General features: G+C 35.4%; 1 protein-coding gene across 1 annotated transcript; it reads right to left on the bottom strand.

The window, feature by feature from the left end:
* Positions 1-14,067: 14,067 nt before the first annotated feature.
* On the bottom strand, positions 14,068-22,244 carry LOC127971067 (melanin-concentrating hormone receptor 2). The gene is made up of 2 exons (XM_052573824.1): positions 21,523-22,244; positions 14,068-17,642 (listed from the first exon to the last, which is right to left on the bottom strand). The coding sequence occupies exons 1-2, from the start codon at positions 21,921-21,923 to the stop codon at positions 17,003-17,005; spliced, it is 1,041 nt and encodes a 346-aa protein (XP_052429784.1). The 5' UTR covers positions 21,924-22,244; the 3' UTR covers positions 14,068-17,002.
* Between the last annotated feature and the right edge of the window lie 1,833 nt (positions 22,245-24,077).

Raw genomic sequence — 24,077 nt, 5'->3', positions numbered from 1 at the left:
TTCTGAGTTAAATCAGTGTCTTTCATCTGCAAGTTATGTCAAACATTTGACTGAAAATCTGAATTTAAAAAAAATACTTTTTCTGTCACAATAACCAGAGCAGTGATATGTATATTTCCATGCCAGAGATTTAAACAATTCAAGGAATAGTTTATGCAAAAAAAAAAAAGAAAAAAAAAGAAAATTTGCTACAATTTTAGTCACAGATGTGTTACAAATTTAACATTACGTAACTTATTCTCTGCAGTGAATGGGTGCCGTCAGAATGAGACCCCAAACAGCTGCTTAAAAAAATCACAATAATCTACAAGTAATCCACATGACTCCAGTCCATCAATGATCAGGTATTTGGACTCTCATTCTGACGGCACCCATTCACTCCATTGGTACAAAGAGGAGCACATTTTCATTTTTGGGTGAACAATTTCTTTAATCGTAAAGTCATTTATTTAGTTCCAAGTTACTGTTAATAACTGTTGTAAAAAGTGAATGAAGGACAGCATCTGCACATGTTGAAGGACATCGATTTTACAGAAAAACAGAGGTTTTACACTGATGTCGTTTTCACCATGACCACCAGATGGCGACAAACCTACGCAGTTCCTAACAACTGCTAAATCCTGTAAGATCACCTGAAAGCATTTTCTTCTTTATTATCTCATCATTCCTTTGCACAATATTGTGTAATGCTGACACAAGTAAAGCAGAAACACTGCATGAGAGTCATTTACCAGATGCTTTAATGCGCTTGCGTGCTCTTTGACATGGTCTCTCTGCACATGCAGCAGTAAATACTGTATATAACCATCTGCTGGTTTTCATTTAGCATATTTGTTTGTGGTTTCTTTTTTAATTGTATTTGCTACTCCTTAAATAGTTTTCTTCAGCCAATGTTTGGGCTGTGAAGATTTCAGTAATTACTTGCTAACCCTCTTGTGAAGTGTTTTGAAGGTGCCGTCATGCTGTGCATGTCAATAAACATATAGTGACATTATCAAGACCACCTCTTTAAAATCATGCCCCCTGTAGATAAAGAGACTCAATTAGATTCCATACTGCTTTTCTAGCATGTTCCACCAATTGAAGTCAAATCAAATAATGATGAAATATTGAGCATATATGACCGGAGGGGATTATTTCTGTCGATGTGTTCCTGTAATAACCAAGGCTCTGCATTTGATATTTTCCAGAGAGCATGTTTCCGATAGGATCAGCAGATTGGAGGAGCATCACAGTATTGCCTAAAGGCAGGGAGATTCTTTGAAGCTTTTTTACCTTTAGAAAACTTTGGATCTGTTTTCCCCCTATGTGCCCTGTGCCCTTTCAACTTATGGCTGAACCTTGACTGGGGAACTCAAAGTCTTAAAGCAGGAATGTGACATTACAGTAGGACTTTAAGACGTCTCTGGCTCAATCTATTTCTGAGGTCTTACCTTAGAGAAAGTTTGGTTTGATGATAGATTCACTTCTGAAACTGCCTTGGCGTCTCAGTTTCAGTATGCTACACTTTTTGACAGTGATTCATTTTTTATCTACTTTAATTCTCGAAGAGTCACAGTATTATTGATTGCTAGTTTCACTTAAGCTTTCTTAAAAGCACAGTTTTAGTGACAATGGCATCTGTATTGGATAAAATTGGTGCAAAATGTTTTCATTTGTATTGTATCTTCAGTACAGGTTTTTACTCTTACAATTGCAATGTGACTTTTGACATGTGAGTATAAACCTTCAACACTGCAAACCCCAAGAGGTTAAATACACTCAAAATCTTGGAGTAAAGTCATGATCACAAATGTAATAATGATACTTCTCAAAACCTGTGTTTACCCAAGTTGATCTAATGTGGTAATTACATGAAGTTACAGCATGCAGACTCAGGTTTACCATAACATGTAGTTTCTACTTACTAAATTCAAGTTCCAAGAATTATGGATATTTCTCACAACCCCACTTTGAACTTGATAATTTTGAGTTAACACTTTATTTAATTTTATTTTCAAATAAAACCTTGTTTTGCTTAATGCGATGTTTTTACACCACAGACTGAACAAAATGATGCATTGCTTGGCTTAAATTGGTATTATCTAATCGTGTACTTAAATTTAACAGCAAAATAATTTTGGGTTGAATGTAATCAAGTACATACCTTTCTATCATATTAATATGACATTCTCAAGATGAATTTGTTCTGAAACGGTTTAAGTTGTCTTATTTTATTACCATTTTCTAAACTCTAGCGAATGAACTGTGAGTAATTTTGAAGGTGTCTGAATAAATTTAGGTTTGACTTCATATTGTTTTGCAGTGAACTGATTCATCTGATAGAAGAGAGTGGCTGCAAAAGACATAAAATATTTGGACACGTGTGTGTAATTCAACAGAGCGGTGTTATTTTCATGTGAAATGAAAGATCTGTCCATTAGGCTGCGATAATGATGGAGACATGTTTCATCTTTGAAATGCTTTTACTTGGATCATGAATGTTTTCTATCCAATTGGCAAGCCATTAAACGCTGCTGTATGAATTCTATCCAAATCATCACACATGCGACCAATTGCAGCAGCTCGTATGTCTGTAAAGTGAGTCATGATGATTGTTGATTTCAACCCATGGAATCGACTGTTTATCTACGGGCTGCATGAGCCATGTTAGTTTCAAAGGCTTCTATTCAGCCAGTGATGCCGTCAAACCTGCGTCACTTGACTAGAACAAGGCGACCATCACATGACGCCTCTTAGCTCCCTGTCGTTTCATGTGGGTGCTATCTGAGAGACTCTTTCAGCTGCGTAATCGCCCAGAAGGGGAGATGCGCTTGGGTTTTCGCCGCTGCCCCGGAAAGAGGGAATGAATGTGTCTTAAGACATAATGTGTTGTTTAACTCCGGCTTTTCTCTGAAAGCTTATAAAGAGAACGGGGTCAGCCATGTTCAGCACGCAACAAAATTACACTGTTTATTTTGAGAGCGAGTTTGGTGTCCGAGGGCATGAGGCCTTTTCATCCCTGCGTGACTCAGATAAAGCCCGACAGGGAAGGTCTCTCCTGTGGAGAACTGGGAATCCTCCGAGCGCTTTCCCTCCCTGTGTAGTCCTGCAAATGACTCGAAATTGATTCATATCTCCCACACTTCCCACGCTGCTTTGGCTTCTTACCAAATGCTCCAGTCTTCCATCATCTTGACCCATGTCGAGTGGCTGTGTCACCGAGATGCCTCCGTCCAGCAGAAAGTTCATGGCATTTATTGCTCGTAATGGATTGATTGGATGATTGCGTAATTCGATTCGATATCCAGTGGCTGCCAGGAAGCTTTAACCAATTGAATCAGAGTGCTGTTCAATTAATGGGAAGATTGGTAAATGCGATTGAGAGTTTTGCTGTTCTTAACGTGTTCTTACTTCAAGAGGGTGATGATGCTTCACAGAATGATGCTCATGTTGCAGTGTTGGCACTTCCATCCCACCTTTAATTTGTAGAAATGGCCATCTGACGCGTGCTTCTGTCCATTTCTTTTTTTATATATAGTTTTGCTTTAGCGATGCATGATATGAATTGAGCATGAGTATACAAAACTGCATGTGTAATATCTGGTTTTGTAATCGGGGCTGTGATTCAGTGCTCTCATAAACTTGCATTAAATGTTCCCTTTCGGTTAAGTGCTGCTCTCACAGCTCTAATTACCCCTCTTTTAAAACATGCTTTTATTTTCACATGCAACGTTACGCACATTGGCTCATTGTTCACAGCCTGCGCATTTAATGTAATGTCTGTTTTATATGGATGCCCTCAGCATTACCTCCCACTAAAATTTTACAGCACGTCTGTGAGGCTGCATGCAATGTGATCTCACCTATTATGGCTTTTTCTGCCTCACCAAGCTCTGTGTTTAGCTTTGTTCTCTTCCTAGCCTTATAAAACACTACTGTGGTGGTATCAGATGATAATACAGGGGTATTTTAATAGCTATATACCACGTTCGTGCATTACCAAGGAATTAAAACTATGACTTTAGTCTATCTTAAAGTTCTTCAGACAATCTATCATAGGGATATTTGATTATAGTAATCTATCTGATAAAATGATACACTTTATGATACACAGTGAAAATGTTATAATAAGGCAATGCATGCATTTCAAAATGTATTTAAAATATTACAAAATGTTTAATTCAATGTATGTGCATTTACAGTAATGTACCGTTTGAATGCAACTGATAGCAAGTAAATAGTTTAAGCCATCTTGTAATTTGCACTGAAAACTGCAAGGTTTCTATGTGACATCAAACATGATTATAAATGAAAGCAATCAATGGCAGACAGGTGAGTGTTTGTTGGAAAACTGTTATTAATTTTTGAAAAACCTGTTTGTCATTCTAAATTACACACTTCTGCTTTCAACAGTTTTTGTGATCAATTATGCATCGGGGGGTTTTATGTAACATTTATGCTGTTTATTATCAGTTTGTGTGGATAACTTTTTTGAGGGCACAAGCTTGGCTTCCTACATAAAACATATTTGTCTTAATTCTGTACAGCAGCTTGTCGACTAATGTGCTTCTGCTTTTTACATTTTTAAATTAGGCCCTGTGCCATTCTTATTTGACAGAACCTTATGTCAAACCACTTAAAGCCCGTGTAAAAACCTTGCTTTGTTGGTTTTAAACAAGGCAAAGTGCCTTTTACGGTGATGGAGTTGATCCATGATCTATGGTTGGGGGAGAATAATGGAATACTTGGGTGGTGGGGAATATTGACTAAAACACTAAAGTCTGCTTTACACGCCATTTGTCTTCGGAACAGCTTAGGGAATGTCATAATGAAGATAAAAGGCATCTTGTGATGAAAATGCGCACGTAAGCATGCAAATTAACTTTCAGACTTTGCTGATCTACGGCTGACCCTGCAATAAGGTCATGCATCAGATTAGCACTCCAAACCGGAAAAGAGTTTCTCCTTGACTACACAGATTACAACAGAGCTCCACCGGCAGAGGAGTCTGGCTTGCTTATCAAAAACACGCCAGAAGATGGTAAGCGAGGTTCGATTAGCTTCAGGAACGGAGATAGGTCTTCGAACACATGATAGATTCAAGCTAGAGTGTGTTCATTCCAGATTCAGCCCCATATTTAATCTGCCCTTCTCTCTGTTTGCTTTTGATAGACAACATGCGGGTATTATCTTTTTGTACTTTCTGTGACAGTTTGAGTGTCGGTAAACATCTACGCTCAACAGTTTGCAGAGTGCAGTGATTAGCATATCAACAACTGTTGAGACAGACATATTTATATGGCCAGTCTAACTTTCAGAAAGCATCTAAACTATAGTCTGCAACTCAGATAATCAAGGAACGTACATTCAAATGAAAGATTGTCCCTGGTTTAAGACTGATAAGTTCTTATGACATTATATGTTGTTTATGCCACAGAAAACTATTTCGACTTTTCCCTCATTTCATAAAAACCAACAATTGCCAGCAATCAACCGGCGTAAGAAGTTTTTGAATTAAATATGTTATGCTTACCAACGATGTGTGATATTGTGAAGTATTATTACAATTTATAATAACTGTTTGTATTTTAATGTGGTTTAAAGTTTTATATATTCCTGTGATGGCAAAGCTGTCTTTTCAGCAGCTATTACTCAGTGTCTTCAAACGATCCTTCAGAAATCTTTGGAAAACCTTGAAACCTGGGGAATTCTTTTTTTCTTTAGTATTTTTTGATTTGTAGAAACTTCACAAAACAGCATATATTTGAGTTTTATATATATATATATATATATATATATATATATATATATATATATATATATATATATATATATATATAGTGAGAATAGTAACTTTTACATTGTGTATATATATATATATATATATATATATATATATACACACAATGTAAAAGTTACTACTCTCACTATTGAACAGCTTAATACATCCCTGCTGAAAAAAGTATTCATTTAAAAAATCTAACTGACCCTAAACATTTGAGTAGCTGTGTCTACCCTTAAGAAAGGAAAATATATTTACCAATATATTTCTTAAAATATATTGTCATATATTGTAATATATTATTTTCCCTTTTTATTTTCTAATATGTTATATATTTGAATACATTTAATAATATATTGATGATACATATATTAAATAATAAATTGCAAAATATACAAATGATTGCCGCTTTCAATATATTGCAATATATTGGAAAAAAAAAATAATATATATAAGACTATATGCCTAATATATTACATTATATTTTCCAATATACTGCAATATATTTTTGTTTCATAAGGGTATAGTAAGCATACAGAGTGTTATAGAGTTCTCCAAGAACTGCTGATTGCTTTTGGTCTCTGATGGTTGCTAAGTGATATTTTTAGTTTCGATAAACAAATAATGTTTAAGTTTGTGGCCAATGCTTCTCCAGGTGCAATGCACCATATAAGATAAACAAGCATTTTTGCATGTTTTACAAACCGAGCAATGTCTGGCGATACATTAACTTATATTGAACATTTCGTTGCTGGTTAAGCTGTTCATATAACATGGCCTTGTTGTTGAAGCAGTGAACTGTCCTGAGGACAAACCATGCCATGCTGCGGACCAGCATTCAAAACACAATGTGCTGTTCTTTTCAACAGGAATGAAACTCAAAATCTTCTAAAAGGTTGGCATATTCAAGTTCAGCAGCCTTTTATCCAAATGATAAAGTTTGTATGAAATAGGCCCACTTAAGCAGAGATATTTCTCCGAAGGTTGTTGTATCAAGCAAGGTAAGGACAGCGTTCATTATGAAGTGAAAGAAGGTCTTATGTCCTAGTGCTTTGTTTGAGTGCAGCAAGGCTTCTTTCTAAGAGCTTTAGGTCCTTACACTTTCTGCTCCAGATGCTTTTAATGAATCTTCTCTCTGACCGTTCAATAGCCCGCCTAAAAGAATTGCTGCTACCAGCATTTGACAGCTAAATTGGTCCAAATCCACTTCTCGGTGATACGTTGTGAATAACATTGATAACTGCCTTAATTTTACTTTCCATAGTACATAGATTGTCAGTTTTTTTTTTCACTAAGCTTCTGTCATTTTATCCATTTATCCGGTTGTCTAAAAACTAAATTGGAGAAATCGTAATGCTCAATATGGCAGCTGTCTTACAGCGAAAAGAGCCAAAAGTCTTTTTATAAAGCCATCGTATGCTGCTTTATGTTATTAAAAAGTAACACTAACAAACAATTCCAGATATTTAACTCTTAAGCTATAGGCTATGTGCCTGTTTTTTCACTCTCGAATTGCTAGGGATTACGTTTTGTTTGTATCATATTATCATCATACTTTAGCTGTAGGAACAGTTCTCTGATGGTGAAAATCAATATATATTGACATAGCCTTCAGTTCAGTCAGTAACTTTCAGTTTTTTTTTTTTTTTTTTTAACTTTGGTTTAATTTAGTGAGATATAATTTATTTTACCTGGAATCAGGCTGTTCGGCCAAAAACTGTTTCAAACCTGTATGGATCTCCTTTTTACTTGGAACACACTTGTTTTAAAATAGTTAAAGGGAATGGGAAATGAGGCTGTCAAACTTATGTAGGATGTGAAAGCACCATAATAGTGTGATACAAGCAGCTTATAATTAAGTCTTACTATAATTACTATAATCAAATATCCTTATGATAATTGTGTGTAATGAACAGACCATATTTGAGTTGTTTTTCACTGATAAACCTTTGCAGCTGGTTCATTGAGTTCAGACAGGGTTTGTGAACTGGATCACCTGGTTAACCAGCTAGACATTTCGGGTGAACTTTCCTCACAGGTCCAGTACTTTTGAAAACTTTCGTTGTATTAAAACCTTTGGCCAGGGTATTCTACAGAACTTCTGCATTTGTGTTATACAGACGAGAGTGAGTCATACAGGTTTCGAAATGTTCGATTTTTGGGTGAACCACAGTATGCCTTTAAGAAAGCATTTCTAAAGCAACTTTAATGCAGAAACTTTTCTCAGGCACAGGTCGAAGGGTCGTGTTCATTCATGTTTGACACTGCTCATCTCTGTGGGACTCTGGTTCTCAGCATGAATCTATCTTGTGAGAATGGGGGGAAAAAAAACCTTGAGCTTCAGTGCTTTCAGCTTGAAAGTGTTCCCTTGGACTGGAATTTAATTTTGAGGCAGTAACATTTTCTTTGAAGTGTTATATCACATTATGGTGACTTCCTGTTGAGCAGTGTGGAGGGGAAGGGATTGACTTCATGTGAGGCCTGATCATCTCCAAGATTAGTCCTGCTCTCTTTTTTCTTTCCCTCAATTTAACACATTGTCAACCAAAACCCGTTATTTAACAGGCTCCACAGAAATGCCAGCATGTACACATTTAACCTACTACTTGCATGTTGTTATCATTCTTGTTTTGCTGATATTTCAATCTCATTAAAAGTTAGTTTCATAAAAGAAGTGTTGCTGTAGTAACCGTTATCCAGTACTCAAAATCTGAAGGTAGCTTCAAACCTGATGTTTAATGTTGCATCTATATTTTTTAAATATACTGATCCTGTGACTCCCACAAAGGTTAACAGTCAATATAACTGAAACTGAAATAACCGAAAAGCACATTAAATGTGGCACAGATGGCTCTAAGCCAGATAGTCTGATGTTGACATAATCATAAGGCTTAAGAAGACTTTGAATATACAATAGCACACGAGTACACTGCACCACATTTATGTGTACTTTTGTACTTTTCCATTATTTTTGGATCACTTTTGACGTCCTATAAAAGCTATTTGTTTTCCATGGCTTATACATGAAAAATCATACAGGTTTTGAACTACATTAGGTTGAGTAAGTGATGAAAGAATTATCATTTAACCCTAAAAGTTTAGCCTTGGGTAAACTGACAATCCTTTAAAACCCCCTGAAAATGGCACAGTCTGGTGGTGCGGGATAAAAGGCATTTCGTAATGAGGGTGTTTTGTTCATTTCAAAGCATGCTGAATTCAAAAAGGATCACAAAACGTTTGTGTCTGGCTGTGGAAATGCTATTTAGATCTCCTCAGTTCCTCTGGATAATGAGGTGTATAAATGAATTGTCTGATGTCTGATTCAGGATGCCTTCTGATTATCATTTAGGATATAGTAACCAACAAATTCCTAAGTTAAATCATTGCATGTGATAACTAGTGCCCGAACTAACTATTTTACTTGAATAATCTCTTTACTATTTTTTTTTTCTTTTGTTGACCCTCAGGTTATCCAAGATGCAGATGCATTTGTTTCTTCAGTGGAACAGATTTGGAGAAATTTAGCTTTGCATAAACAGTTTTGTGTGTGTGTGTGTGTGTGTATGTTTGTGTATGCAAAAAAATCTTTAAACTACTTAATATAAGAACACAGAGCAGCTGATCAGTAATGACATTTGTTCTCAGCTGTTTCCACTGTGGACTCAACGCCCACAGTTCCATATGCCTAAATTAATTTTATTTTCTTTTTAACTGACTTTTATGCATTGCTAATGTTATAGAGTAAGGCATCTAATATGTAAATTATACTCTGGGGCACTTGAACTGACTTTTGGCAATGTGGCATAGTAATTTTTTATTAAAATTAGATGACGTCCATCACCCTGTGGGATCGGAAGCATACTGTGTTATTTCTTTCAAAGCGCATTAGCATCTAACATCAGAAAAATCAATCGCAACCCTGGGCGAGTGAGTTTTGGTTAAGCAGGTGGTTAAGTAAAGATTTTCTGATGAATGATGAATATGTCATGGATAGGTCAATACTCTGCTCCCTCTCGCTCCAGGACCACCGGGCATGACAATGTTGCATCGCATATGACCTTGGAGTACTTGGAGAGATGGGTAGTTTTTTTATTTTATTTATTTATGTGAGACTGTGTTCGAAAAGAATATTTTGCTTTTGTTTTGTACCTTTCATCCTTATTTTCCCTTCCCACTGAGGAAGAGAAAGAAGCTGAAGGCCTCATGGGATTTCCTTCAGTTTATATTATACCTTTCAATACACTCAATTTCCAAGAAATCCTTCAATCGTGTTACAATTTTGTCAAACAGAGATGGCTAAAGAATCAGTCATGAAGGGAAAATCTTTCTTATTTGGTGATAATTCCCTGTAGCATCTGTGCGGTTGCATTGCACAAGGACACAACGCAAAGGGATGCTTTGTGTGGCATCCCCCCCCCCCTTTTTTTTTCTTTCAGGGTTAGATATTTTAAACTGTTCAATGCAGCCCATTATGTGTATACTTACACACCAATGTTTCTCTTAATACGTTTTTGTCCATTTGATAAAAGGACTTTATTACATTTTATTTATTTATTTTTTGCATTTGTGGCTGTATGAAACTAATTAACTCAGCATGGTGTGTGTGTGTGTGTGTGTGTGTGTGTGTGTGGTCTGAGTGGGTTGGTCTTAGTCTTAGAAGGAAAAACAGGGCACAGATCCATTATTTTTTCCAACAGCATAAAAAGGCTCCTAAATTAGTATGATATTTATATTACATGTAGGAGATTTATCGCGCAAGTGATTTATTGCTGTGATTCTATGGAGAGCTAAAGCAGAACATGATTGAAGCACCACTTACATTTATAAAGACATTAAACCATCTCAATATCATCATAATCTTATCAAAATCTTTGTGTCTATCCCTAATCGAATTAGACCATAAAAGGACCACAGGCTGTATTAAATGGATGAGGGCACAGCTTAGCCTGTTGTGATTTTCAATACAGCCACTTACTATGATCATACAGCTTGTGATCTCATATATATATAAAAAAACAGATGTCTAAAAAGATTTCATTATGTGCAGTCTCTTCATATTCTGTTGTAATTTTTCTAAATGCATTAGCTGTCTTTATTATTTATTTTCTTATTTTTTATAAGCTATCATGGTAGCACTTTATTTTACAGTCCTGTTCCCCATGTACATACTATGTACTTATTATAGTAATTACAATAACTATGTAATAACTAGGTACTAACCCTGAACCTATCCCTAAACCTAACCCTACCCCATGTAGTTACCTTGTATTACCAGATCTTTCTTAGATAAATACACTGTAAGTACACTATAAGTACATGTTAGTACACGTACTGTAAAATAAAGTGCAACCGCTATCATGTTTGGGAAGAAAAGGCCAGCTATAAGGCCATAATGATCAGAGCCGTGGCCTACAAATGCCAAACATTGCCTAGTAAATACACAGTAAATACTAAAGATATATCAGTTCAAAGACACGTCTCAGACTTCTTCACAGGTTTCTAAATTGTCTGCTGTCAAGTTAATAATAATTACCACTGACTACATAAGGGCAAACACATACCACTAGGCTATGTTATATAATAAAAGTTAAGTTGTTAAATGTTTTAAAATGATGTCATGTTAATTTGTTCAGTGTCATGTATGTTGTGTGTTTTACTTGATTTGATCTTTTTTATGCAAATGATAATATTTTCAAAATTATGTTTTGTCATTGTCCAATTATGTTTAATGTTATATTTTACATGATTATGTTATTAAATGTTGGGTGTTAATTATATTTGAATGTTATTTAATTTTAAGAAATGTAATTTGTATGTTTTTGTTTGTTTTGCATTTTTGTGTGTTTTTAAATATGTTTTATGCTATTCAGTTGTGTTGTTTTATGTTGGTAATTGTTTTATTGTTAACATTAATGTTAATGCCAGCAGTATGGCTCATGTCTTCAAAATACTTTCAGTTCTTGGAAGGTCATACAAGTTCTTGAAATGTTTGCAGACAGACGGATAATAGTCCACATTTACAATTATCCATTTAGAAAATGCTTTTATCCAATGCTGCTCACAAATGAGACGTCTATTCATTAAGAAGAAAAGCCTCTGGTTATTCGAGGTATGAAAGAAGTTGAAATCTGCTTTGCATTCAGAGCTTCTGAACTTGCTTCTGATGGTTCAGTGATGTCTAAATATGCTTGACTGGGGAGACGTTTGACTCCATCCTCATGCTTTTCAGTTCATCCAGCCATCTTTATGAGGGGTTAACTTAGCAGAACAGGGAAACATCATCAAGGGATGAATGTTTACAACTTAGGCTGCACCTGGTACAAAAAAGGCTGTTATAGAGTAATTATAGGCCATAATGAGGTTCATGAAATGGGTTATGTCATTATAAATAAACCTTCTAATCCTGTGCATCAGTTGAACAGGTAATAGATGTTGTTAGTTTTCTTCAGAAATATGGACCGAAAGATTATTCATAAGATTATATTACACTTTTGTCTACTACATAGTCAATAGTAGTCACATAACAGAGTGAATAGATAAATTGTGGAGTAGAGTAAAATTGCATACATGTTTCTGGGCAGTAAAGGTACCTAACACCTTTAATTTATGACACTTATTCTATAAGACTAATTAAAAAAACTTTTAAATTAATAAATAATTCACCCCAAAAATTAAACTTCCATCATCGTTTAATGAGTTTCATATTGTTACTTGTTCTGTACAGCACAAAATGATATATTTTGTAGAATTTTCTGGAAGCTTTTTTCGTCATACACTGAAAGGAGCTTCTAAAATACCGTAAGTATTTACGGTAAGTATCAAAGAAACTGATTTATATATTTTTTTTCTAAATTCTTCTGAAACATAATGCGGTAACATTCAGTTAGGAATAGACGGATTTAATGTTATTTCAGTTCAGTTGAATTTATTCATCCCTTGGGAAATTTGGTTTGCACAGGTGTCACATATCACATTAACACAGTCTCACACATAATCATTCAAAAAGCTAAGCAGCGATAAAACAGTGTCATTAACAATGTGCATACTTTAGAAAGAGTTCATTTTCTTAAGAAAAACAAACGTTGTTGGACCTTTTTACAGATAGTCCCAGTATTAGCATCAAAATTGAATTTATTATCAATCACTGTACCCAGATATCTATACTCATCCACAAGTTCAATGTCCAGTTCAATGACAGTAGGAGAATTAGATCTATGATCATTTATTTGGTTAACTACGTTCAAATTTAACCTGCAATTCGCACAGCAAGAAACCAAATCCTCCACCACAGGTCCATGAGATGTCTCCTCATTTACCAGGAGACTCACAATGACAGTATCATCTGCAAACTTCATTATAAGCCTATTGTCAAATGTACTCCTGCAATCATTAGTTTATAAAATAAAAACTAGATGGTAAAGAACGCACCCCTGAGGGGAACCTGTAGAAGAATATAACTTGGAAGATAGCACAACACTGACTCTCACACAGTGTTCGATTAAAATAAATCATTGTATCATTTTTTCAGTGTAGTTAGCACATCTTCCACACCACTTCCCTGCTCTACGCAAACTGAAAGGGATCTAATTCATCTTCTGCATGCTTCAATATCTCCACAATTTTATCAAAGTTTTCATCACCAGCGAGGTGAGGGCTTCTGGTCTAAAATCATTTAAAACCTTCGGGATCCTACATTTGGCCACAGGAACATCTGTAGCATGTTTTCCTAATCTGTGGGATAATCGGCATTTTAAGAGACATGTTTAAAATCTTTGTAAATATACCACTTACATGTTTTCAACACCTTGCCACTAATGTTATCAGCTATGGACAGAAGAGCCCAGTCTGTATGCCCCTCGTATGAATCTGTATCATAAATCTAGAGTCTTATTTCTAGGAGTGTAACAAGTGATGTACTGATGAAAATGGCTTGGTGTTTTGTTGCAATTACTGTGATTAAAATCACCCATAACAAGGCACGGGGGATCGGGTGAGACTGACTGAAGTCTTTGTGACACGGAGAACAACACCTCTTTTTGCTTTTTCAGTAGCTTTAGGGTGAATACTGTATATAGAACTGTCAGGAACACCTGAGGAAACTCCCTGGGAAAAGTATGGTCTCACAGAAATTGTCAGTAGCTCTCTTCCATATCTTTGAAATCTCATCAAATTAATTTGCTTTAACAATCCTTTTGTGTTTGACAAAAGAACGAAAAATGCACCAGTTTTTTTTGGGGGTGATTTATTAAGTTTCAGTTTCTGAAAATGTACTCACCCACAGGTTATCCAAGATGTACATGAGTTTGTTTCTTTATTGGAACATATTTGGAGAAACCAGCTCCTCGCCATCCTCGGCAGTGAATGGGTGCCGTCGGAGTCCAAACAGCTCATAAAAACATTACAGTAATCCACAAGTAATCCACATGACTCCGGTTCATCAATTAATGTCTCGTGATGTAAAAAGCTGTGTGTTTGTCTGAAATTAATCCATCATTAGTGCAATTTAACCAAAATAGGAGTCCATGTTTATATGAAACTAATACATCAAGGCGTTTGAAGTCCATAATGCACTGCAGAGGGTCCAAATCTGTTCAGATGAAGAAACAAACTCATCTACATTTTGGCTGGCCCGAGGGTCACTTTCATCAAATTTAGATTTCTGGCTGAATTATTTATTTGGTACTTCACATTCAATAGAGTGTTGTAAACACAGTAATATTGTGATTGTTTATTTACAACATGATACAAGAACTACATGATTTATATTCAAATGGTCAAGGTTTTTTAGAGTTTATTTTGTACATTTATAGCACATAAAAACAAAAGCCTTCGGGATAGTATGGACAGACAAGAAACAGGAGGTGTATGTTAAATCAGTGACCATGAATTATACAGTTCTTCTCCCTGAATAACCTAAAAATGGTCATCTGCCTTTTTATCTTTGCCTTCCCTACTATAAAGTAATTTGTCAGTGCATGCCAGAGTATATAAGATATAATATGCAATTCGTTGTTTATTTGCCAGGCATCATAATGTGTTGACTGAGGGCGGCAAGACTGAAATGTGACTAGTCACACATAGTTTAAGTGTCACACGTTAACAGTGAACATGACTGTTCTCACACAGGCCGCAGGGGCTTCTTAGAAAACAAATGGGAAAACAGAACCACACTGGGAATTTCACACTGGATATCTTTGTGAATTCATGTAATAAAATGTTTAGAAGCATACAGTCACGGATATTATATCTTCTACAATGTCCTAAGTCAAGATTAAACAGACGTGCATGACAGCCTGATGTCAAAGGATCCACATCTGGAGACATTTAAAACCAACACATTTCAATATTTAATATATTTTGCAAAATAGTTTTACACATTTATCAGAGTACAGTTTTAAATGCCACAGAATGTCATATTTATGATTAGTTACGCCTGTGTATTTGATTAAGCATAATGCTTAATTTACATACTAATGAATTTCTTCAACACAGCACATACCCACAAAAACACTATTTTTATTTTATTTCATATTACAAAGACATTATATATAGCCTTCTGCATAAAAGACAATTCTGGTTTGGTTTATCATTCCCTAAGAATACAAACAAAAGCCGCCAATACTGTATCACAAAATCCTGACAATTATCTGTCCTTAATAAGAATAAGCAATGGAAATGCTGTCATCATTTACTCACCCTGCTGTCATTCTGAACCTGTTTGAAATTCTTTCTCATGTGGAACACAAAAGGCACAGTTTTTCATTTTGCAGAAAAAAAAAGTTTTTTTTCAACGAACAAGCACCGAAGCTTTAATACTTCAAGAAATATAATAGTTTCCCAAAATGGTGCGTATGACTCAGGCCCTTTATTCTGAGGTTCTAAAGCTATAGTTTACCCCAAAAATAAAATAAATATATATTGTGTGCATGGATAATTCGAATTCATTTAGCTGAATCAGTAGATTCATTCACTTAACCAATCTGAAAAATTCATTTACAAACTTTAACTAATCCAGTTCACAAATTAAATGATCTGCTTATAGTGGAAAACATCTCACTAAAAGGAAATAATATCAGTGTCAAACATTTGAAGTATAGCCTGTTCCTCACACAAAGGACAAAAAATATTGAATGACTTCAAGACTTCAAATATCCATCAGTAGCTACACTACTATTCTTTTTATATACTTATATTTTTTGTCTCCGTGAAGCTTGAAAGCCTCAGTCTGTATTCACCGTAATTGCCTGAAAATTTCAACCTTTCAACAATTTCCAAAAAATAAAAAAGAGACAGAACAACCTAACAGTTTGTAAATGATGACAGAACTTGAAACATTCAAAACAACAGATACATTAACAGTATGGCAGCGGCTATTTGCACTAAGTGTAAATAGTGATAAGTGTACCTAAATAGCAACTAGATGATATTTACAATAACTGAAAATACCATATTTTCTATTACACAGTGCAAATAGCGATAGATTCTATATACACTATATAGAAAAAGCGAGATTTTCTGCTATTTATACTACTTATTGACAATAGTGGCAATTATCTGCAGTATTTTATTATTTCACATTATAAAACAGTACGCAATAATAACATATTGAGTGTAAATTATAATTGTAATTCAAATGATTCGATGGATTCCACCAATAAAGCCCTCCCTACACTAACTCTACCCCTAATTGATACTTTATATTCAACTTTTCGATTATTTCCTTCATTTTTATATATTAAAAAATGCCTTTCAGATGTAATATGAAAATTAAAAAGGGAGAAGAAAGAGGTTGATAAAAGGCAGATCCAAACATTCACGTCAAAAGTCTATGCCACTGGAGCTTGTTGCTAGCTAGCCATCTTTTGTATTGTTGACTATCCCAATCACACATTGGTGGGCGGAGTTAGCATAATAACCTCTGTCAACAATGTGTGCTATTTGCACCTAGTGTAAATAGACACTCCGTAACAGTATACAAAGAATAACAGATAAATTAACAGTAAACATTGAAAACATTATAATGACTTTTTTATAGTGACACAAACCATAACCACAGTCGAGTGCTGATTCAATCCTTGCTGCCTCCTGAAAGTTCACTGTGGCATTTCATTTCACAGTTATCCCCTTTGAGAAACAAGCTACCATGCGATTGACACCCGTGCAGCAAGTGTTGCAGTGCAGGCCTTACATTTTTGCTTCATTTCCTCAGTTAGCATGTCCAACGAGGCTTGACGGGCGCTAGATAACGGTACAGCGGTGGCTGGTGTCCGGGCTCATGCCAGACCCTCCGTCGGTTTTGACGGTGGTCTTGGACGAGCTGATTTGGGAGCGTAGCTCTTTGTGATGGCAGATGCGATCGCGGTAGTTTTGGGCGAACAACAGCAGCATTAGAGGGTTGATGCAGCTGTGAGAGTAACTCAGGCAGATGCTGATGTTGTACGCGTAGACAAAAGCACTGGTGGGCTGCTGGATGCTGAGGTTGATCACCTGGATGACATGATAGGGAGACCAGCAGACCAAGAACAGGGCGATCACCATCACAACTGTCTTAGTGGCCCGCTTGGCCCACACTGACTGCTTGCGTTTGACCCGCCGGATGGAGCGGAACACGTGGTACAGAGTGAGAGTGTAAAATGTGCTTATTATAATGAGGGGGACGATGAACCCCAGCATGGACTGGTAGAGTGTGTACCAGTACATATCCTGAGGCCCATCCAGGTTAATCATACAAATGTTCATGTTCTTTTTGGAGATGACTTTAGCATATATCATGACCGGGATGCTCAGAAGGAAGCTGCCCAACCACACCAAAATGTTAATGATGATGGTCCACTGAATGGTCCTCTTTTCAGATGTGGGGTGAACGATTGCAATGTACCTGGAAATAGGAACAATAAATCATGGTAATCAAAGTAGTGCCACCCAAGAGTTAATGTAAAATAAATAAATAAATAACTTTTATTTATTTTTTTAGCTCTTTTGATATTGCTGCATCAATTTGTTCCTGTGGTTGAGTGGTAGAGCATTGCATTAGCAGTGCAAAAGGTTGTGGGTTTGATTCCCAGGGAACACATGTTAGGTAAAACATTTATAGTCTGAATGCACTGTAAGTTGCTTTGGATAAAAGTGTCTGCTAAATGCATTAATGTCATGTAAATGTAACTTTGTATGAGATGTTTCTCATTAAATTGCTAAGGAGAAATAGAAACAGAAACAGTAATAGTTTGAAAATTGAGCTCAGATAAATTAGCCTTAAATTTGCCAAGAAATGTTTGAGTTCATACTGAAATCTGATCTCTTTAGCAGACTTTGGTATCTGGGCAAATCTGAGCACAGTTTGTGATATGATTAAAATGTCTTCTGATACTCTATACAGAGCAGACTTGTGAGATTAATAGGGTCTTTTTCTATAGAGAGCAATATTGAGAAGTTGGAGACGTAAGCACAAGTAATTTGATCTCTATTTGATCTATTTTTCCATTTTCTGGAAGAAAGAGATCTTATTTTTTTAATGATATTTTTTTATATGAGAATAAAAAAAGATTCAGGATTAAACTTTAATGAAAACTCAAATGCAGGGCTATTATAATATTCATGCAAAACAGAGAGATTTTGAAACTATATTGTAGCATAAATAACTTTGTATAAGTTAAAATGAGGACAAATTGTAGCTTTCACTAAAGATGATTCAGTGAGTAGAATTTGAGTTTATCTTTTGTACCCTGTCTGTGCCAATAGCCTGATGGTTAGTGCATCAACATAGAGTTGTTCATGACAACCCGAGTTCAATTCCTGTCTCTTGATCCTTCGCTGATCCTGCTCCCCTCTCTCCACCCAATGCTTCCCTGTCGTCACTCTACTGTCCTATCCAAATAAAAAATGTGTATCTTTTGTACAAATTGTCCAACAAAACAACTGCCTGCATCCAGCCATAGTTTAAAAATACAGTAAAACTGTAATGTTCTGAAATATTTCTTTACAGTTTTTTGTTCAATCTAATATGTTGTAAAATGCAAATCCTTCAGAAATCATGTGCTGATTTGCTGCTCAGGAAATCATTTCTTATTATCATCAGTGTTAAAATAAACATCCTTCCTCGTTCCAGCATCCTTTCCTGGCACAGTTGCCTTTGTCTTGCTCGCTAGGGGTATAAAGGCACTGTTTTACCAAAAGCGGCTTTGAAACAATATGTATCGTGAAAAGAGCTATACAAATAAAGCTGACTTGTCTTGACTCTTGGAAAGCAAACCGTTCACATGCTACTAGAGCTGCAAAACAGCACAGCAAGTGACAGCTTTCTAAGAAATGCATTTGCTGTGTTTGTATTCTAGATTTCTAGAAATCAAATGAAAAAAGCTTGTGTGTAAAGTCAACAGATGTGTACTTTACGTGTGAACAGTCCAAACACAGCTCTCGTAGACAACAATGTTTGTTTTTTTCCTTTGCAATTTCTTTTAAAGGGAAGAGAATGTGTCTGGCTTCATGTGTAATGCATTGCTTACAGTAGTAACAGTGACTAAGGTTGTCTTTTAAATAGAATGTGGGATTATAATGTTTAGCAAAAGATAATGAAAATGTGCAGTTAAGATTCTGTATCTAAGTAACTTTAAGCGAGTGACCCAGTGAAGACCAACAGAATTCCTTTTGGAATACAGCAATGACACAATATGAAAAAGTGATATATTGGAGCTTCATCACCTAATCATGCATCAAGAGGCTTTCTGGGGGACTCATGTCTTTGACACCTACAACTAAGCAAAAACTCCTCTGCACTCTGTTTTTTATGTGCATTCGGTGAGATGTTGTGTTAAAGTGCTTTTGTATGCTATAATTATAAGTACGAGGGCTTTTCAGTGTCACACACTGCTATTGCTGTAGTATAGTCTTGCAGATGCAGCATGCTTTATTTTTAAAGGTCATGTAGCATGTATCACATGGATGTGAGAGTCGCATTGATTTCATTCTTTTCTTTTTCTTTTTTTCTTTGCATACATTCAGTGGAACATCTAGACTAGACTTTGATTAGCAGCAATGAACAGCTGGACTGTAATTTCATATAATTTGGTGAAAAAAGTCTGTGCTCTGCAATTAGAGTTTGAATAAAGAATTCTATCTCTTTGACCTCAAAGCTGATGCACTTCACCAACACATTTATTATCTTGACTGTATTGGTTTGAATCTGAAAGAAATGTGTCAGTTACATGTCATAGGTCAAGGAAAGAAATGTCATTATATGTATTATTATATATTTATATTTAGCAAAAATGAAGCCTATTTTGGTTAATGATTGTTACAAATAACATGCAAAAAAATAAAAAAATAATAATAATGTTTTATTTTTATAGTGCCTTTCAAGAACCCAAGGACGTTTTCCAAAATAACAGAAGCAAATTGGCAAACAAAATACACCAGACAGTCAAGAGCCCAAGGCCGTTTCACAAAATAATACAAGCAATTGGCAAATAATAATAATAAATTTATAAATATATATATATATATATATATATATATATATATATATATATATATATATATATATATATATATATATATATATACGTACACAACAGATACTCAAAAATGACATTCAGACAAATAGGTATTGACAAAAATGAACTACAGTTAAGAGGTCATGCAATCATATGATAAACACAAATTAGGTCAAGAAAGTGGTCATATGTCATACAAACAGAAGTTGAGAAATAGAGAAGCAGAGAGGTAAATGAGTGGTTTAGAGAACAAAGTGAATAGATGAGTTTTAAGTTGAGACTTAAAGGAGAGAGGAGGCAGCACGAATATTATGGGGCAGCATATTCCATAGTTTAAGGCCTATAATACAGAAACTGTACCATCCACCGCAGAGAGTTTATACTGGGGCACAACAAGTAGGTTATCATATGGTGATGTCTCTCTTTATTCGGAAGATCAGATGCTTCGCCCAAGCATCCAAGCACTGTTCCATTAAATCAAAAAATTTGTCCCAAGAAAACACATCCAAATGCTCAGATATGGTGATGCCACTGCTTATTGCTACATACAAATAGTTTTATTCAATTCCAACTTTAACTTTAGTAAATATTTATGCCAATAATAAAAACAAATCACACAAAGCACATCTAGCCTACTGCAGTAATTTATATTAAAAATGACTGATTACTATAATGAGCATCTCCTGGAAAGAATATTTGAGGTCACACTGAAATCTTCTGATTACAGACTTTGGAATTTTGGCAAAGCTCAGCACAAAGTTGTTATCTCTTATATAAACTGCAGATGAGACTCAAGACTCCAATAAGAAACAAGTTATGAACAAACGTTCTTCCAGTAATGTTAACATAACTTTCATACAGAGTTACCTGGTCAAAAACGTATATATATATTTTTTTTGTTACATTAATCATATAACGTTTTATTTCTGAAAATTATTATTTGGACAGTCATATTACGTTTTTTAAATCTTGCGTCTTGTTTCAGAACGTTCAATAAAAAAATAAAAAAGATTCAAAATTCATAGGCCTATATATATATATATATATATATATATATATATATATATATATATATATATATATATATATATATATATATATATATATATATATATATATACACACTTTAAAAAGCTGGACATTTTCAATGAAATATGAAATGACAGTTAGCTCTCATTTGTGATTTTTCTCAGGCCTACTTTGCATGCACGCAGCAATGGGCCACCGCATTAATATTGTTCTGACTTCCCAAATTCATGCAACTCTCACCTGTCAATGCAGAGCACTGTCACAATGCCCACTGTGGTAAACTGGTTACTGACATCCACCACCACCACAGCTTTACACATGAAGTGGCCAAAGACCCACTGTCTGTCCCGGACCAGCTGATGGATGTTGAACGGCATCACCAACAGGAAAAGCAGGTCTGCGATGGCCAGATTAAGCACGTAAATATCAGAGACCATCTTCTTCTTGCATGATGCCACAGCATAGATCACCAGACCGTTGGCCAGAACTCCAACTGAACACAAAATGCCGTAGATAGTGGGGAAGATGTGCATGAAAGACGCGATGTCAATGATGCTGTACGAAGGAACGGTTCGGTTCACACACGAAAAGTTTGACGAATTCGCAAATTCGGAATCGCAAAGAATATCCGAGGTGTTCATCTTAAAAAAAAAAAAACTTTTTGCTTAAAAAAGAAATGACTGTGAAAAGTTGTCGTCTGGTCTGCGCACGATTACGCAAGCTTTTACGCAGCGCTCTACTTCATATCACAACCGTTTAAAGTTGTAAAAGCTTCCCTCGGCTGTCAGTTATCCCCCTGTTGTCATCTGCTTTGCTTTTCAGTCAGTTTGCCGATGCTTTCTCAGTCTCCTGAGATACTGTTTTAGTAAGTGCCCAAAAGCTGGTGGATCTGCGCGTCTGTCTCCTTCAGTTCGGCTGTTTGAAGAGATGCGTATGTCTCCACCCTTTCAGAGTCCTCTCCCCAAGCTCACCCGTCTCACTCAATATTTAAGAGCAAAAATATTTGATTACACATTTGTGCAGTCCATCACAGCAAGACGCTCCATCTCCAATGGTCACAATCAGTCTCCTTGATCTGAATGCTTGCTGCCTGTTACAGGCACATCTTATTAGACCTTTTTTTAAGTTTACATCCAAGCTAACTGACAGATGTCTTTATCCAAAGTAGCTTTAATGTATACATATAAACAGTTCATGCAGAAAATGAACCCATTACGTAGGCACTGCAAGCACTCTTTAAGCTTATATTGGTTGTGTATTATCACTGTTCATTGTGTCTCAAGGTTGAATAGATTAATTGTTAAATTGATCTTGCTGCCCAGCCCTTTTATGGATTATGTTCTATTAACAGGTAAAGTCTAACATTTGCTCACACTTTAAAACTAATACCTTATCTCCCTAACACATCCTTAAACAAGTTTCAGCACCACTGCATTCTTGTAAAAACAGGCACTCCATCATCTTGCCTAGATTTAAGGGGGAACACTTTTCAGGAGAGAACAAAGCATGTCCTTTGAAGATTGGAAACCTCTTTTCCACAGATAAAGAAGTAACTTAATGTGCTCATCCTCTTCCAGATGTCTATAGACAGCACTGATTGCTCCCGCAGAGCAGAAAGGATATTGATGAAAAGATTTACTCCAAAAAAATAAAAATAAATGTGCATATATTTATGGATTTGATCCATATATCTTGCAAATCATGTCTGACAGTGCATGCAAAAGAGCATTGTAGCAGTCCAGTTTATAAATGACCTGGTAGGAATGGTCTGATTGGGTGCAGTATTTTTGTTTAATGTATAATAATAACAACAACAATAATATATAAAAATGTAAACAGTAATATAGTAAAATATTGTTTACATTTAAAGGAACTATTTTTTATTTAAATGTATTTTTTTAAAATGTAATGTATTCCTGTGATGGAAAAGCTGAATATTCAGCAGCTCAAGTATTGACATGATCCTTCAGTCATTGCAATATGCTGATTTGCTGCTCAATTATTATGAATCATTATTGGAACTCATTTATAAATAATGGTTCTGGTTATTACACATGTTGGAAATATTTTTGCTGCTTATCCAAATATCCAGTCTTTGATATTTCTGTTAAAACCTTGATACGTTGCATTTATTAAAAATCAAGGTATTACAGTTACCACAAAAATATGAAGTATACCTGAACAACAATTGTTTCAGGTCATTTTCTCTCTTCTCACACATGACAGCACTCTCACACTCACTCACTCTCTCTTGAACACACTCATTTACTGCTGTCATAAATCCACCATATCAACCACAAAACCTGTTCAAATGTCACCGGATTTCATTTTTCAGAAGGACATCATCAAAATCAAAGCCTTTGTGACAATGTGTGGGAATATGAGGTAACTGTGTGTGTGTGTGTGTGTGTGTGTGTGTGTGTGTGTGTGTACTTGTTTATGTCTCCATAAAATTAAACTGGCTGAAGAACATTTAGTGGTTACGGTGGCTTAGCCTGAGGTTGATTGCATGTCTTGTGATTTGGATGGGTGACCAGTGACCAAATGATCTTCAGTCACTCTGACATCTTTAGTCACAGCCTTAGCCTGCTAAAGAGCATCATACAGCTCATCACATATCATAATTACTATATGCCATATATTAAGTATCACACTGTATATCATCATACTACTATTTGGATCTATTAAGTATTTTTCACGCAATGTATTGTAATATATATATATATATATATATATATATATATATATATATATATATATATATATATATATATATATATATATATATATATAGA

The sequence above is a fragment of the Carassius gibelio genome, chromosome B14 (genome assembly GCF_023724105.1).
Source record: "Carassius gibelio isolate Cgi1373 ecotype wild population from Czech Republic chromosome B14, carGib1.2-hapl.c, whole genome shotgun sequence".
Lineage (NCBI taxonomy): Eukaryota > Metazoa > Chordata > Actinopteri > Cypriniformes > Cyprinidae > Carassius > Carassius gibelio.
Note: the sequence above shows the minus strand (reverse complement) of the source record. Positions and strands in the feature narration are given on the sequence as shown.

Coding starts and splice junctions, on each gene's coding strand:
- LOC127971067 (XM_052573824.1), bottom strand. CDS start 21,923: ATGAACACCTCGGATATTCTTTGCGATTCCGAATTTGCGAATTCGTCA. Junction 17,643..21,522: donor ACAGTGCTCTGCATTGACAG/GTGAGAGTTGCA, acceptor TCCTATTTCCAG/GTACATTGCAATCGTTCACC.